General features: G+C 41.8%; 2 protein-coding genes across 3 annotated transcripts; one reads left to right on the top strand and one right to left on the bottom strand.

Moving 5' to 3' along the window:
• Positions 1–481: 481 nt before the first annotated feature.
• Positions 482–2390, bottom strand: LOC121718670 (cytosolic phospholipase A2 delta-like). Its single transcript, XM_042103761.1, has 4 exons — positions 2353–2390; positions 2082–2221; positions 1255–1394; positions 482–930 (listed from the first exon to the last, which is right to left on the bottom strand). Exons 2-4 carry the CDS (start codon positions 2085–2087, stop codon positions 726–728), a joined length of 351 nt encoding a protein of 116 aa, XP_041959695.1. The 5' UTR covers positions 2088–2221; positions 2353–2390; the 3' UTR covers positions 482–725.
• A 1144-nt stretch (positions 2391–3534) lies between these two features.
• LOC121718577 (polyunsaturated fatty acid lipoxygenase ALOX15B-like) lies at positions 3535–17903 on the top strand. 2 transcript variants are annotated; one of them, XM_042103623.1, is made up of 15 exons: positions 3535–3686; positions 4220–4381; positions 4530–4731; positions 4937–5018; positions 5113–5235; positions 5427–5530; positions 5623–5792; positions 7661–7804; positions 10926–11132; positions 12959–13045; positions 13372–13541; positions 13748–13869; positions 14206–14306; positions 16796–16966; positions 17357–17903. In XM_042103623.1, the coding sequence occupies exons 2-15, from the start codon at positions 4229–4231 to the stop codon at positions 17534–17536; spliced, it is 2016 nt and encodes a 671-aa protein (XP_041959557.1). In that variant the 5' UTR covers positions 3535–3686; positions 4220–4228; the 3' UTR covers positions 17537–17903. The 2 variants fall into 2 exon arrangements, with proteins under 2 accessions (XP_041959557.1, XP_041959556.1); XM_042103622.1 differs by having other exon boundaries at positions 3545–3708; positions 4222–4381.
• The last annotated feature ends 60 nt before the right edge of the window (positions 17904–17963 follow it).

The raw sequence follows: 17963 nt of genomic DNA, 5'->3' as shown, positions 1-17963 counted from the left end.
TGCTAAATGTGTGACCTTTAACTTTTAAGATCATTTCTGAGGGGTCGGGGTTTGCACCTACTCACCTGGGGCTTTGAACTCCCTGAAGGTGAGATTGACCATGGGGAAGTGAACCACAATGGGTGCTTTGGGGTTCTCCTCGTCCTCGAAGACGTACACCTCTTTCCATGGGCTCGTTCTCCACGTGGCAGAAATCGATGTGGGGGAAGGGGATCCTGTGGTCAGCACAGTGCTGCTGGGTTTCCTTTAACACGCTTCCTTTAAGCATGACCATGATAACTGGGTAGGTTGTTGTTTAGTGTCAAGCATTATTATACGTTTTGAACGAAGTTATGGGTGTGTGTATACTGTATGTATGGGTGTGTGTATATGTTTGGGTGTGTGTTGTATTGTTTGTGTGAGAGATGAACAAGAGAGAGATAAAGACAGAGAAAGAGGGATGTATGTGTGTGTGTGTGTGTGTGTGTGTGTATGCGTGCGTGTGTGTGTGTGCGTGTGTATGCGTGTGTGTGTGTATGTGTATGCGTGTGTGTGTGTGTGTAATGTAAAACCGTGCCTTTTTATGGTTTTGTTGCTTTCTGTTTCTGTTTCTATTTCTGTGCTTTTATGCACCATTTCTCTGGGCCATTGCTTATGTAAAGCACACTGAATGACCCCTGTGCTATTTAAATAAACTTGACTTGAATTGACTTGACTGTATTCAGCACCTTGCCATAGATGAGGTGTTAGATGGCCAGACCCCACATGTCGATGTAGGTGACTGGAACCCCCTCCTTCTCCCTCAGATCCATCTCCTCCCTGTAGCCACGGAGCTGCTCAGTAGACATGATGTCCTGGTACCTCTTAATCATCTCAACCTTCATGGGCTCGGTGACCACACTTATGTCCTTTTGCGACCAATCGGAAGTATCGTAGAGCGTGGACATGGCCCTGTAACATGCAATAATGCCATGTTATATGTGACAGAACATTATATGGAAATCATACAGGTAAGACTGGTTATGATGTGGTATATTCACACTATATATACTCTCTCTCTCTCTCTCTCTCTCTCTCTCTCTCTCTATCTCTCTCTCTCTCACACACACACACACACACAGAGCATTTCAGAAAAGGTCACACTGCACTGAAAGTCAGAGATGTGTGAGTGAGGTGTGTGTGTGTGTGTGTGTGTCGTCTAATCTTGTATGAGGGGCTAGGTGTGTGTGTGTGTGTGTGTGTCGTCTTATCTTGTCTGAGGGGCTGGTCTCTCACCATATGGCTCCCAAGACTGGTGATGTAGCTGACAGCATCCAGGATGCCCATAGTTTGGAGACCCAAACCTTCAGACTCCCAAAGGTGCCAGTCATCGCCCTGGTCCCACCCCCCGAGCAAACCACACCCACCAGCGGGACCTGGAAGGATATGTGTCAATAGCAAAGATTCTAGAGCGGAGCTCTGTTCTAGAATCTTTGGTCAATAGGCTTCCAAAACGGTTCTAAACAGTACAGCCATTTCTACCATGAAATAGGAACAGTGCAGCAAAATTACTTTTGTACTGTTCACACATTTTTGTCGGCATATTTGTACGTCTGCCATTGTCAGTCCTGGAGACAAGTGTAATAACTACACACCTGTTGTCCTCTATTATCTCTCTCTCTGTCTCTCTCTCTCTCTCTAGACCCTTTCAATCTGTTCCTAGATGATTTGCACATTGAGGTGAGTCATCTCTCCGTGGGCGTGTTTGTGTGTGTGCGTGTGTGTGTGTGCATGTGTGTGTGCGTGCGTGCCTTTCCCCCTTCCTTAGCCCCCAAAAGAGCATTCTTGTTTTTAATGTTCCACTTGGTTTGTAGAGTTGGAAAAATTAAAGCCTCTATCCATTTATGAACAAAAGTGATTATCAAGCAAAATAAAAATGTCATCTCTGGCTAATTTGATCTACACAAACAAGACAAATTCATTGTATGCAAAAAACCTACTTGGCAAGAAACCTAACTCTGATCTGTATCTTCCCTTCAATGCACCCCCCCCCACCCCCCTCTCCCTCTGGTTTACTCCCTTATTTCTCTCTCTCTCTCACACTCTCACACACACACACACACCCTCATCTGTCTGAGGAGGTGAGCTGAGCCCTAGCAGCTTTTGCAGAGCATGCCCCACCACCGCCTTCCTCTTCTCCAGGAAGTCCCTCTCAGCCAACGGGATGTCAAAGTCCAGACGCAACGCCAGATTCTCCTCTGAGCTGCAGTGTCACAGTCACCAAACAACAGTGAAGAGGACAACAGTAACAGCATATTTATGTCAGTTACACTTTGATCACGAAAAGAACCTCAAGAAATGTAATCGATCAAATAAAATAATAGAAACTATTACCAAAGTCCTTTTAGGCAAGTCCCTCCACTCGGCGGCCATTTGACAACGCTTTTTGGGCACTCGTCGGGCATTCATTTCGGTAGAAATGCGCGTGCGCAAGGCTTCACACCAATCTTGCTCCAGCGGCGAGATCACATGAACACTTGTGAAACAGGAGATCACATGATTGGCATGATGTCTTCACAACACACCATATGATTGGCTCAATATATTCACATCACACCACATGATTGGCTTAATGTATTCACATGTCGACGTTTTACCGAGGAAGGGGTGGTATATGTGTAGACAACGTTACAAACTAGCCCCATACATTTATATGGAGGATTTTTTGAGTGCTGTGTCTCCTCATTAGAAAGTCTCTGCCTGAAGTGTCTGTAGAGGCACATGAACGCCAGATCCATTTCTTGGATTTCTCTCACCTTACCAATATCAAAGCTGGTCTGATCTCTTTAGACCAGCAAAAAGTTTTGATAGAGTGGCAAACTACAAAACCTTTGGCTTTAACCCTGGGTTTAGGGACATGATTGAGACAATGTACAGAGACATTGATAGTGTGCTTAAGGTCCATGGTGGCTTGAGTGCTCCTTTTAAATCTCTTGGTTTGTATGCTCCAACTTTATGGGGTGTCATATGAGAATATTATGAGTTGTTTTATTGCCAGAGGGAGGCTTAAGAAGGTATTGCAAGCAGGGGTGCCAATTATGGGTAACATGTTTTTGAAAAACAAAAACATATTTATTTCTTTGAGATTTTCCTTTTTCTCAGAATGCTCAGAATTTGCTTCCCTTCAAGGTTGGAGATTAAAATAAATCACCAAAAGTTATTTTTCATACCTGTTTTTAGTCAACTTTACAAAAGGTGGCAACAATTCTGGAGGGCACTACAAATACAAATCCCCCCACCTATCTATTCAGTGTGCGCTCTGTCATTGTTGCAAAGAAAAAAATAAAAAAAATGTAAAAAAAAATAAATCTGGTATTGCTACATCTTTGCCCAGTCAATGAAAGTTCTGGTATTGCTACACAAAGAAAAATCCTGGCACTGGCTCTGTATATCAATGTAATGAGGGGGCTCAATGTAATTGCTCAGACTGAGCCCTTAACACAGCCTGGTTTGGGAAGATGGTACAAAGGGTCAATCCTGTTTAACCGGTTCAAGAACTGTCAAAAAGTTTTATATTACACAATCGTTGAGAGGTAGGCAGGTAGGTATGTGGTGCTTGAGTATTTAAGAAGGGGAGTTTTTTAAGCTGCATGTGCAGATATCTTCTCAGAGGGCATCTCTTCCTCTTGGTCTGGGTGTACTCCACAACAGCACACATTCTCTTTTAACGAGAGAAAGATATTTACAAAGGTAAGTCTCTTCCTCTGTCTGTAACTCTATCTGTCTGTTTGTCTTTCTGTCTCTCTGTCTGTCTCTCTGCCTGCCTGCCTGAAACAAAGACAAGACATCTTGCTAGGCAAAATACGCACTAACATGAAGATGGGAACGTGAGTACACTCTAAAATGGGACATTTTAAGCAGCACACAAGTACCACATTTACACTCGTACCAGCATTCACACACATCATTGAGGGGCATTGTGCACAACACAATACCATCAGGATATAAACGGGGAAAAATACTCCTATCCCAATGAACACACGTCTGTGAGAAAAGATTTGTTTTGGCAACCACAGATTGCTCTTTACTGCTCAATTTATCAAATGTTGTCAAGCATTTTACAACAGCAACATTGTGAGCGAATGAGAATAGAGTCTCTCTCTCTCTCTCTCTCCTTGGAATTATTTTTAGTGTCTTCATCATGTTGGTTGTCTTCTCTAAGTAATCTGTGTGTCTAAGTAATCTGTGTCCACTCATTTGCAGAATAGCCATGGCGAGCTACACAATGACGGCACACACAGGAACCCGCCCCTTTTCTGGCACCACGAGCTACGTTTACGTCCAACTGCGTGGTGCTGACGCTGAGAGCCAGGAGGAGAATCTACACAAGCGCTTTTTGTCGTTTGGCTTTACCAAAGGATCAGTAAGTGCATTTAAAGCAGAAATCACATAAAAGAAAAAAAACTACAATAGTTTGATGAAAATGATTTTCAATGTTTATCTGTTCCTGTTTTTGCAAACATACTCTTCATATATTTATTTTAATACTTCATCGTCATATGTTTATACAGGAGCGAACAATTGCGTTGGAGAGTGAATCGTCCCTAGGCGAACTCATCTATTTAAAGCTCCGCACCCAGGCATTTTTGGGCCTTGACAACCAATGGTTTTGTGATAAGATCACTGTGAAGACGCCTGAGGGGGATGCCATTTTGTTTCCTTGTTACCGTTGGCTTGGCAGCGATGAGACTGTTGTGTTAAGACCTGCCAAAGGTAGGCACTCCTGTTTCAGGGCATGGCCTCAATTCATATATAACAGAACAGTTTTCTGTATAAAAACAGAAAGAAGGGGGGGGGGGGGGCTTTCTGGCTCTAGTCTATGTCATTCACACACATGTAACAACTTCATTCAGTCACAATTTGGACAAAACAGTCAGTTAATATTGACCTTCATAATGGTATTACATTTCTATTTCAGCTTTGCTTGTGTTCCAGGACACCAACCCAGTTGCCCAAAAGACAAGGAAGAGTCAGCTAGAAGGACGGCAGAAGTTAATTAGGTATGTGGGCAATACACCAAAACTAACTGTGTGTGACAGCAAAGTGTCTAAGTTAAAATACCCTTTCCATTTCTCATGTATATTCCTTTTACAGGTGGAGTGTGTATGCTGAAAGCCTGCCCCGGATTATCAACTACGAATCTTGCCTTCTTTTGCCAGAGGAACTTCAATTCTCTTTCTCGAAGGAAACAGAGTTCTCTTATACGGCAGGAAAGCAGTAAGTGTCTAAGTGTTTTTTTTTTTACTTTTTCTATATTTTTATATTTTTCTTACATTCTGATTGTGGATGGGTGTGCTGCCTCCTTCAACATTAGTAATAATATATATTTTATAACTACAAAGACGCTCACAATTGTCAATTGTAATTATGGATCATTATTGTTTGTGTGTGTGTGTGTGTATGTATAGGTTAATTTATCTGAAGCTCAATGGATTAGCTGACAACAGAGAATCCTGGGAAAGCATCGACCAGCTGCATATGATCCTTTGTGACATCACAAACAAAACCATTGGTACTCGTTGTTATTCAGAATTGCATAATGAGAACATAGCACTGGCTGTAGGCCTACCTGTTTCAAATGTTCTGACATGGAATGCATTGCAGAATACGTTGAGGACCACTGGGACGAGGACGAGTTCTTTGGCTACCAGTTCCTGAATGGCCTAAACCCCATGCTGATCCAGCGCTGCTCAAAGCTACCCGAGAATTTCCTCGTCACAGAGGAGATGGTCAAAGGCCTTCTAGGAGAAACCACCTTGGAGGCAGAGATAGCGGTAGGCAACGCATTGGTCAACAGTCTTGCTTAGGAAAGAATCAGTAGATTTGAGCACAGTATAGCCTTGTGCAAATTAACTGAGAATACTATCTAATTACATTTAATTTGCTGAAAAGCCCATTGATAGGAAACATTTCTCTTTCTTTAAAATGTACAGGCCATGACTAAAAAGAACAATATCCAATATTCATTAAAGTTGGTGGAAAGGTAGCATGGCCCAATAAAGACCCCATTATACAGAGGGTCCCCGTTAAAAATTGACACTTCATTCACGATCATGGTGATTCACGCAGCTGGGTGACATGTAAGTACAACTGCAGCCGCTTGGGGGCAGCATAGTCCGCTGTGGCGTTCAACGGTCGAACCAGACGGCGCATTCGACAGCAAGGGCTGTGATTGGCCGAGTTTTCAGTGCGTTTCTCTGTTTTTAGCAGCCCCTGCAACATGCTAATCCACTGTAGCCTAAGCTTTGTACATAATGTTAAACATAGTTTTGGATTCAGTGGCAAGATTTCTTGATTGTATAGTGCCTGTCTCTCAGTAATGTTTTAAAATGAGAGCTTCGTCAGCTGGCAGTAGGCTACTTTGTCGGTAGTCATGAGAAGTTCGCTTGCTAACAGAACATAAAAATGCTGCCCAGAAACCTTGTGAATAGTTCTGACACTAACGAGGTTGAAATATAGCCTTTGCCTACAGCATCTCCTTAACAGTAATGTTAACAAAATGACAGCATTCATATGACAAAGGAAAACAAATCCGGTCACTCAAGACTGTGCCGCAGCCGTGGGGCAGAAGACGCTTGGTGGCCGTCCACAACGTTATAAACTTAACCTAAATAGTCGGCTGCTGTAAGCTACAATCGGATTTTATTGTATACCCCATAATGGGTTATTGCATAACATCGTATTTTGTCATTTTTGGCGAAGACATGCATTCCGTTTGGGATATTGAACATATTTAACATTCTCTAACCATCGTGATTTCGAATTGGTGCAGTTGTCAGCACAAAAACTCATTTTATTCTTTTGCTCTTTTGCATTGCTCTATGCTGTTCTATGGTGCTTTCTGCCTCTTGGTTGCGCACGCATGTTTTCGTGACGTTTCATAGAAATCCATATATAATGAGCGCATAAAACGACTTGTTGACGTTTTGGGACATTAATCTACATGTAGGCTACGTTAAGCTTTAAGGATTGTATGTCCTTAATTTATTTATATAGGCCTATTTAGGCTACTTGCGCAAACCCTGGATACGTGTGAAAGAAGGGGGTGGGGGAGGGGAGCTTGCAGCCAAGTGTCGGAAAAATGCATAGCCTACAACACAGAACCCGCTTCTCGCATTAGTCACTGACAGTAGACACGCTTCCAGCCTAATGACTTTCACACATTTTGAATGATTTACAGTATGCCTAGACACATTAGCGCGCCACGTGTAGAGACTGTGCAGAATACAATGTGTGAATGATGCTCAATGATTTGCCAATAGCCTATAATAGTCTTCTGCTGGGTTGCATGTACTATATAGCCTACAGTTTTACTGTACATTTTTTCAGCCTTTATTGGTTAAATGACCATTTTTATTACGAAAATATTTCTTAACTTCAAAAACTCAGTGTCTAAAACTCGGTGTCATCCAGACTCAACCCTCTTGACGTTTGGTGATTAATTGACAGCTGTTTTGGGACACGTTAAACTTTGGACTGGACTGATTGAAGTGTAGCTTCAATCATGAATGTTTGTAGAAAAACACAAATATGTTTTTTTTTCATCTGTGTGAAGTTAGTTCATGTTATGTCTGATGCTAAACTCTTTTCTATATTTACTGTCTATGTATTGTTTGCCCTCCACTACACCTAAACCACTCAGAAAGGGAACATCTTCCTGTGTGACTACAAGATGTTGGATGGGCTTGTGGGAAATGTAGTTGCTGGCAGGCAGCAGTACCTCACCGCTCCCCTGGTCCTGCTCTACTGCAACCCTCAGGGTCTGATGCTGCCCATCGCCATACAGGTAAACACATTACACTTTTGAAATGTAGCAAAATAAAAAGAAAATGTATTATTTCAAAATGTTGTGATGTTTTTCTAGTGACCAAAATGGAGGAATGCATACATGCATTAGAAATAGAAGTGGACACTGAATTAAATTGTTATTCATTGGGGGCCAAGCAGCGAAGCTGCGAAGGCACCCATTGAGTTACTAGCTTTTCCTATTATTATTAGTCTGCCATTGGAGTCTATGGCAGCCCATAGAACGCCTGGCTAAAAAGTTCAGATTTTTTGGCAGAAAGTTTCGGGACACTCCACTGACCACTCACACTTATTTACGGACCTCTAAACCCAGCCATCTAGCGCCACCAACAGGTCAAAATCTGGCCGAAAATTGAATCGCTGGGTCTAAAGTTATGAAATTTGGTACACTGATTCAGCACTGTCCCATGATCACTCTCACCAATTTACAGAACTCTATGCCCAACACTCTAGCGCCACCAATGGGTCAAAACTGGATTGCATTAACGCATGTGACCATTGAACGGTGTATCCGATTTTCACAAATCAGGCACTGTTGGAATCCCTGGACTGACCTAAGTTCAATGACTCCTATTACGTCACTTTCCGCCATATTGGACCTCCGCCATATTGGATTTAGTCCAAACTCTACGAAAAGTTTCAGAGGTTACAAATTTCATCCGATTTTCACAGAACTTGGCGGAGATGATCTTCAGCCCGAGCCGCACAAACGATACTTGTCAGATTTTTCAATTAGATTTTTGTTTGCCCGTGACAGCCAATCAAATATGGTGATGAAGCCACCAAACAGGAAGTGGACTAACATCTCCGTGACGCTTTGAGTAAACATAACAAAACTCGATACCATTAGTCAGGACACTGTCCCAATCACTCACAGCAATTTTTATGCATATACATTGAACACTCTAGCGCCACCACCAGTTCAATGCTGGACATGCGTTCATGTGCGTGATCCTTGACTCTTTTGTCTGATTTTCACAATTGAGGTAGCGTCTTAATCCTTGGAACATCCCAAGTTCATCGACCCCTATACCATCACTTTCCGCCATATTGGACCTCCGCCATATTGGATTTAGTCCAAACTCTACGAAAAGTTTCAGCAGTTACAAATTTCATCCGATTTTCACAGAACTTGGCGGAGATGATCTTCAGCCCGAGCCGCACAAACGATACTTGTCAGAATTTTCAATTTAATTTTTGTTTGCCCGTGACAGCCAATCAAATATGGTGATGAAGCCGGCAAACAGGAAGTGGACTAACATCTCTGTGACGCTTTGAGTTAACATAACAAAACTCGATACCATTAGTCAGGACACTGTCCCAATCACTCACAGCAATTTTTATGCATATACATTGAACACTCTAGCGCCACCACCAGTTCAATGCTGGACATGCGTTCATGCACGTGATCCTTGACTCTTTTGTCTGATTTTCACAATTGAGGTAGCGTCTTAATCCTTGGAACATCCCAAGTTCATCGACCCCTATACCATCACTTTCCGCCATATTGGACCTCCGCCATATTGGATTTAGTCCAAACTCTACGAAAAGTTTCAGCAGTTACAAATTTCATCCGATTTTCACAGAACTTGGCGGAGATGATCTTCAGCCCGAGCCGCACAAACGATACTTGTCAGAATTTTCAATTTAATTTTTGTTTGCCCGTGACAGCCAATCAAATATGGTGATGAAGCCGGCAAACAGGAAGTGGACTAACATCTCTGTGACGCTTTGAGTTAACATAACAAAACTCGATACCATTAGTCAGGACACTGTCCCAATCACTCACAGCAATTTTTATGCATATACATTGAACACTCTAGCGCCACCACCAGTTCAATGCTGGACATGCGTTCATGCACGTGATCCTTGACTCTTTTGTCTGATTTTCACAATTGAGGTAGCGTCTTAATCCTTGGAACATCCCGAGTTCATCGACCCCTATCCCATCACTTTCCGCCATATTGGACCTCCGCCATATTGGATTTGGTCCAAACACTACGAAAAGTTTCAGCGGTTACAAATTTCATCCGATTTTTACAAAACTTGGCGGAGATGATCTTCAGACCGAGCCGCACAAACGATACTTAAGACAATGCCGCCTTACAGGAAGTGGGCTAACATCTCGGCTATGCTTTAATGTATGAAGTCCAAACTTGGTACAGGGACTTGGTATCTGATTGTGAGGACGCACTACAAAATTGGCATCATGTGGCCTCTATAGGGGGCGCTGTAATACAGGAAGTGAGCTTGTATCTCAGCAACGCTTCGGAGTAAAAAGTCCAAACTTGGTATAAGGACCTGTTACCTGATTATGATGACGCACTAGGAAATTGGAATCATTTGGCCTCTATAGGGGGCGCTGCAATACTGGAAGTGAGCTCCTATCTTAGCAACGCTTTGATGTATGAAGTCCAAACTTGGTACAGGGACTTGGTACCTCATTGTGAGGACACAGTAGGAAATTGGCATCATTTGGCCTCTATAGGGGGCGCTGTAATACAAGAAGTGGGCTCATATCTCAGCAACGCTTCGTTGGATGAAGTCCAAACTTGATACATGGACATATTAGCTGATTGTGAGGACATGCAAGGAAAGTGGTCTCATTTGACCTCTAAGGGTGCTGTAATAAAGAAATTGAGCTCACATCTCAGCAACACTTTGGTGTATGAAGTCCAAACTTGGTAGAGGGACATGGTAGCTGATTGTGAGAGCGCACAAGGACATTGGTGTAATTTGGCCTCTAGGGGCGCTGTAACAAAGTAAATAAGCTTATTTCTCAGCCCTTCTTTAACCAATGGCAATCAAACTTGCTGTGAGTGCTTGCTCATGGCATGGCGATGCCATTCCTGCTATAGCGCACTGCTTGGCCCCCGCATTGCTGCTTGCAGCTATATTTTTAATTCATGTTACAGTCAAAGCCTGTTTTGGTTTGGTATCCACTGAGCTCAATTGTTTAGGAGAAATTGACCTCAAGTATGTTTAGGAGAAATAGGCAAGACCAAAAAAACATCTAATCTTTTAGAGTTTAAAACAGTTTGTTTGCACTGTGTATAAACGTCACACTGTTCTAGTTTCATGGATTTGTAATTTCTCCACAGTTAGGTCAAATGGCTGGACCCCATCAAACCCCCATCTTCCTGCCCACCGACCCCAAGCATGACTGGCTGCTGGCTAAGATCTTTGTGCGGGCAGCAGAGTTCAGCATGCAAGAGCTCGACTCTCACCTGCTGAGAACTCACCTGCTGTCTGAGGTGTTTGCCATGGCAACATTGCGGAACCTCCCATCCCCGCACCCTCTTTTCAAGGTATTGAATCTGCGGGTGTAATCCAGAGGCGTATCAAGCTTTTTAAAAGTGTGGGGGTTGTGGGATAGGAAAATGAAACAATCTGGCCAAATTATAAATAACTCCCTACAGGGACGTTGTAAGTATTTTCTGAGAGGGGTGAGGACTATATTGGTGTCCGGGAGTTTCTCCCCCGAAAAAAAAAGGGGAATTCTGATTGCTAAACACACCATTTTAATGCAGTCTGGGAGGGACAGAAGAAGCAGCGGCCCTCATATGTGTGGCTCATGTGACATGTAGGCCTACATGATCTACTTGCTATCACTTCACTATTTGACACTACCCTACATGGAGACATATCTCATGTTATAAATCAAGAAATCATTTCAGAAATTATGTTTTGTGCATATGGGTTAGCAGGCTACAATAAATTGCCTAACAGACAGCAGCCTAATTTCGAGGTATCACTAATACCTATTAAATAAATGTAAAGGACGCAGAACTGTAAGCTCAAATTCAAAAACGTTTGAAGTCTACCCAAACATATGCAAAGGGAATATAAATAAATTGTGTTGCATATAGCCAGCTTAATTAATATCAATTTAAAGATTATGATTAGCAGTTTCTATGCATTTTTCCATTGATAGTTACAGGAAGCCACGTTGTTGTTTAGACTATTGTTGCTTCTAGCCCACGTTAGGCTACAGTTTCACTTGCTGCAGGGACGCACACATTGCATGAGCGCTCATAAGCGTTCTATCTCCGATGTAGAACTCAAATGTGTCTTGACGCCGCCCGTTTGTAAGATCAGATAAAATAAGACGTTCTAAATCAATGGAACGCGATGTAATTAAGCTGTTCCTTTCCAAGCGTCTTGGAGACGTACTGTATGTGTGCTGACTGGGCTATGTCTACTGTATATAGTTGATGACACCAAATGAATAAGTATGCTGCAAATGAGCAGACGTGTGAAGCACCGGGCATAACTTAATTTCGCGGCTCCGTGGACCATTAGGTTAATTGTTGAGGAGGCCCATAGTTTGAGAAAAGCTGCAGATCATGAGAAAGCATAATGCTTTGAGAACAGTAGCCAAAGGTTTTCCTGCAGAAACAGGTGCCTTGGTGCGCGCACCCCGCTTTCACTTTGACTCCCTGCATTGTGACAAAAACTGTCAGTCAGACAGTGAATTTTGGTTTACTAAATTAGCATAATGCGGTAACAATTTCAATTCTATCTGAAATCTGCTCACTGCAGACGTTACAATGCAGACCCAAGCAGCAGCACAGACTTGAAAGACGCACACTTTGAATTTGATCAGAGCGGCTCTGGTTCTAACTTCATGTGATTGGCTGGATGACCGTTCAATCAAATCAACAGACCTATTTGTGTCTCGTTATAGATACGGTTCCAACTCTTTAGGGGAGCGTTTATTTCCATATTTTACTTTAAATTTAATCTGACAAAAAGTGTTGGGGATAGAATCGTGTTCCAGCAAAAGTGTGTACGTTGTAACACCCACATCCCCCACGCTTGCTACGCGCCTGTAAAATCTCACGTGCATTAGCTGGTGTGAGGCCTGTTACCAAACAATTCAGTGTTCCAGGAAGAACAAATAAAATACCAATACCAACAAATATCCAAGAATGATCAGAAAAATAGAGCATCAAATGGGCTGATCATTTGAATTCGGAGATGCTGTTAGTACTCTCTGAATCTATCTATCTAATTAGTTCCAAGTATATTATTATCCAAGTATATTATTATTTTAATTTGCCTTTAGCAACTGTCTGTACCACATGCTAAACATACCACATGCTAAACATTCTCTTTATTGTTTTCCTTGTAGCTCCTCGTTCCCCACACCCGCTACACACTCCACATCAACATCCTGGCAAGAAGTCGCTTGATTTCCGACGATGGATCCATTACCTTGGTACGCATACAGCTTTACATAATGAAACCGTAAAAAATAGATGTTGATATGATCCCTGCTGTCGGGTGGAAACCTTGTATGTCCAAATTCATTCATTTTCAGGAAAAAAACTTGTTTTGTGAAAATATTTCAACAATGCATCGAAAAAACAAAACAAAAAACACAAGTAAGGACTTACTAGGTTTCCATCCGACAGCAGCAATAGAGATATACTATACAAGTATATTTGTAAACAAGGATCATTTTAGTTTCATCTAATATTTGATTATGATGTTAGGTAAACTGTGGTATTTTATACTTTATCCTTTCATTATGTATAATCCTAGAATGCCGGCATTGGTGGAGAGTCATTGTCCGAGTTGCTGAAGCGTGGAACCTCCTCCCTGACCTACAGCTCCCTCTGTCTGCCTGAGAACATCTCTGAGAGAGGCCTGGAGGATGTCCCCAACTACTACTACAGAGATGACGGCATACAACTGTGGAACATCATCTACAAGTATGCTTACCATTGGAAAGTCAGAGTAGGGTTGCAGATTGTACCCCCCCCCCCCTTATGTGTGTGTGTGTGTGTGTGTGTGCGTGTTTAAAAAAAGAGTCAAACTATTTAAATATGATTTCACTGTTAACTTTCACAATGACCTCAGGTATACAGACATTTGTTTTGCAACTATATAAGACACTGAATCATGTGGTCATCTGCAGGTATGTAACAGGAGTCTTGCAACATTACTACACATCTGATGAGCATGTGCAGAAGGACACAGAACTGCAGAGCTGGATCAGAGAGATTTTCACCAATGGATTCCTGGAAAGGAGCAACACAGGTGTGTGCAGTAATACTGTCTTTTAGGAATAAAAAATAACAAATAAAAAAGACCTAACTCTAAAATATATTTTCAAATATATTTTAGTAAATGTCACCCAACACTTTCATGGTCAAAACTGGGGAATTTCATGGTATTTCATCAGGAATTTAGAATGTCAGAACACACACGGATCAATGGCCGCCAATTCCTTGTGCTGTCATGACTGCATGGAGTTCAGTTCATTTTGTCGTCATCTGATGTTTCACAGATGTGAATGCACTTTTATGCTGATGGAGTTGTTTTGTGTTTTGTGCAGATTTTTTATTTACATGTCAATGTCTTAATCCTCCACAGGCATACCTGAGTCTTTTCAGACAGTGAGCGATCTCATCAAGTTTGTTACCATGGTGATCTTCACTGCATCCGCTCAACATGCTGCTGTCAACAATGGACAGGTAAATTCAATTCAAATCATCCTCAAAGGGCAATTAAATGGCACAAAGAGCAGCATATTCCACCACATACAGTACATCATCAATAAAATGATCGCCCCTTTTAAAGTGAACTGAGATTTAGTTGACACTTTTATCCAAAAGCGCCATGGTCTCTCACCAGTGTGTTCAGAATCAAACCCAGGCTGATGCTTTTCAGCTTAACACTAGCAGTTGGATGCCCAGAATCAAACCCAGGCGACCCTTTTCTGTTTAACACTAGCAGTTGGATGCCCAGAATCAAACCCAGGCCGACCCTTTTCAGTTTAACACTAGCAGTTGGATGCCTAGTTAATCTATTGCATTCAGAAAGCCCCCATTGACTTGAGATAGAGCAGGCCATTGCCTTGTTGTCTTTTATTGTCAGGGCCAGTAGGCCAGGATAGCTGATTGGACCCAAACGTAGATTCAGTGGAACCGAAGTGGTATTAAACTAGATTTTAACGTGTCTTCTTTCACACATAAACTTTACAGAAAACTTAACGAGAATACAAACTCTTAGACTGACAATAGCATAATAGACAAGAACATGGCATGAACCTGACAAGAGACGAAATAATCCCGCAAAACACACAAGACAGGGTTTAAGTACACAACACTTAACAAGACTAACAGGGCACAGGTGGAAAGCAATGAAGGCAATAATTAGGGAACATAGCTTAGGTGAGGGGCAGAGACAAGGAACGAAAGCACATGGTACAGAACATGCATGCAGACATTGTCAAGAGTGTGCAGATTAGCTTTGGCATGTTAGCATACGCCATTTTCAAGTATGGCGCCGCATGGAACATTTGGAACCAGCTCTGTGCACAAAAGTCCGTGTTGAGCACGAGCTCTCATGGCCGTGCATGTTGGTTTGCTCAAAAAATCCTCCATAGAAATGCATGGGGTTAGTTTGTAACGCAGTTGTCTACACAGATCACACCCTTTCTGCGGCAAAACGTCAACATTTGAATACATTGAGCCAATCACGTGCTGTGTTATGAATACATTGAGCCAATAATGTGGTGTGTTGTGAAGACATCGTGCCAATCATGTGTTGTGATCTCGCCGCTGGAGCGAGATTAGTGTCGTAAAGCCTTGCGCAAGCGCATTTCTGCCGAAATAGATGCCAGATAAGTGCCCAAAAAGTGTTGCAATATAGCCGCCGAGAGGGGGGACTTGCCTAAAAGGACTTTGGCTACAGCCAAACGGGCGACTCCACTCGGACTCCAAGCGCGTTCCTGAGCAACTTTTTCTTCTTCTTGTTAGGTGGCAAGGTATGTGCATTATCGCCAGCCTGTGAACTGGAGGAAGATTCTCTTTTCACAGAACATCCAATAAAAATCAACATTGGTCCATGCGTCATTTCCAGCTTTGGAAATGCTGTCAGAGCCGACTGGCGCTGGATCCGAGCCCCATTGTTCAATATGGCGTTGACTATGAAATGGCTGGATTTACTAGCCTAGCCTCCGCCATTCATTTGTATGGAGGGTGGGACTTAATCCTTAAATACCTCCACATTGTATAATAACTATTCATCCATGTCTCCAGAACTATCAAACATTATCTCATTATCAGGATCAATAAGTAGGAAGAGTCTATGTTCATATGACATTTTTAGGCTTTGGTATAAGCTCATATTCTCTGCAATTTGCGTGTCTGTTTATTCTAGCCTAAGAGGTGCTGCGCCGCATCATCAGATAATAATCAAATAATGTAGACTGGAGTAACTCAACATTTGACATGTTTAGTGTTCTAAAGACGTCAAATAGCCCGTTATCATTACCAAATTGATAGCCAAGGAGCCAAAAGTGAACACGCATGTATGGCTATAAAAACTGTGCCTTCATTTTCATTAGATAGATAGATAGATAGATAGATAGATACTTTATTGATCCCCAAGGGGAAATTCAAGAACAGCTTTATTAGGATATAATATATTAATTAGAACAGCTAAGGGGGGTTTTAGGCACTTTGCTTGCATGTCGTGACTAACAACGCTACTACAGTAAGCTTTTCTAAAGTCAGTGTAACCTACGGCCTCTAGGGGCTTATTGCTGAAATGGAAAACCTCCCTTTATGCTTCCTGACCACTCTCCAAACCAAGCAATGTTATTTTATGAATCAACATTATGCAAAGATGATCAACACCTTAGTCCATAACACATGAGCTCAGAGACCCCAATGGGCAAAGGAAAACCTCCCTACCATAAACACAGGCCATACACACTGTCCATGTTATAACTTAGGATAGTGGTGCACTCACTGGACTTCCTTGTTTTAAATTTTGTTTTAAATGTCTGACCCAAATGTGACATGTATGCCTCATTTGGACTTTGGCGGACAGGTCATTTAACAACGTCCACATTCCATTTTTCTTTTTTTAACTCGTGTCTTATCGCTCTAGCATCCAATTGGCCCATGCAGTTTGACTTTGTCTTAACGCTCTTGCATCCAATTGCCCCATGCAGTTTGACTTTGGCGGCTGGATGCCCAACTACCCCACTGCCCTCAGAAAGCCCCCTCCCAAGGAGAATGGCCAGACCACAATGGACACCATTCTGGAGACTTTACCTGATATAGGTACGACAGTGAATGCCATGGCTGTCCTGAGCCTGCTGAGCAAAACATTTTCAGATCAGGTGAGTTTTTGTTCATAATCAAACTGCATGTTTTCACTGAAACTGCAAATTCAATTTAACAAAAGTAAAAAAAATCCATCTTTTTAAAATTCTGAATATCTTTCTTGTGTGTGTTCCATTATATTATATTGCATGACGGTGGTTTCCATTGTCTTATTGTTACATTATAACAAAAACAAACTATGTTGATTATGTTCCAAGAAAATCTTTAATCATATCAGACATTTTGCAAACTGTTGCCTTAGCATATAGTGTTGCTGCTGGGACTGATATAATATTAACTATTGTTTACATTTTTATGTCTATTGCTTTTTATGTCATAAATGTCATTATCGACTTGTTTATTAATAACTTTTTTTTTTGTTTTACACCACACTCTAAAAATTCCAGCACATATTGGGAAGTTTCCCAGAAGATCTGTTTGATGAAGAGGTCCCTTGCAAGATCATTGCAGATTTTCAGAAGGATCTGAGAGAGCTGTCTGATCTTATTGAGGAGCGGAACAAGAAGCTGGAGTTTCCCTACATCTATCTGAGCCCCCAAAATGTGGAAAATAGTGTTGCCATTTAAAAAGATTTATTTTTTTATTACTGTAACAGACTTGTCAATACATAGTAAGTGAATATCAAATCATAAGTAAATATAACTGAAGACCAAAGTAAATATAACTGAAAGTGAGATCATGGATAAAGCTGTTCAATGGCTTTCAAAATGAGAAGCTTGTATGCATAATATGCCTTATCATACAATGTGGTTTCACATGAGTATTATGAAGAATTTGGGAAGATGTCCTATAGTGACTATGATTTGTCTTTGTGTTGCTTGTGTTGATACAAGTCACTGTGTAAGGATTGTGTAAAGTGATGCAAGTGGTGTGTTTGTAAGCGCAGGAATGTACACCGTTGAAGTTGGTCAAGTAAAGGTGTGTGTGTGTTAACCTGAGAGTGGGCATTCTTTATTATCTGTGAGAAGGATTTACTAATATGTGTGGAGAGAT

Source organism: Alosa sapidissima, chromosome 9 (assembly GCF_018492685.1).
Source record: "Alosa sapidissima isolate fAloSap1 chromosome 9, fAloSap1.pri, whole genome shotgun sequence".
Classification (NCBI taxonomy): domain Eukaryota; kingdom Metazoa; phylum Chordata; class Actinopteri; order Clupeiformes; family Clupeidae; genus Alosa; species Alosa sapidissima.
The sequence above is the reverse complement of the archived record's forward strand: the minus strand, read 5'-3'. Positions and strand labels throughout refer to the sequence as shown.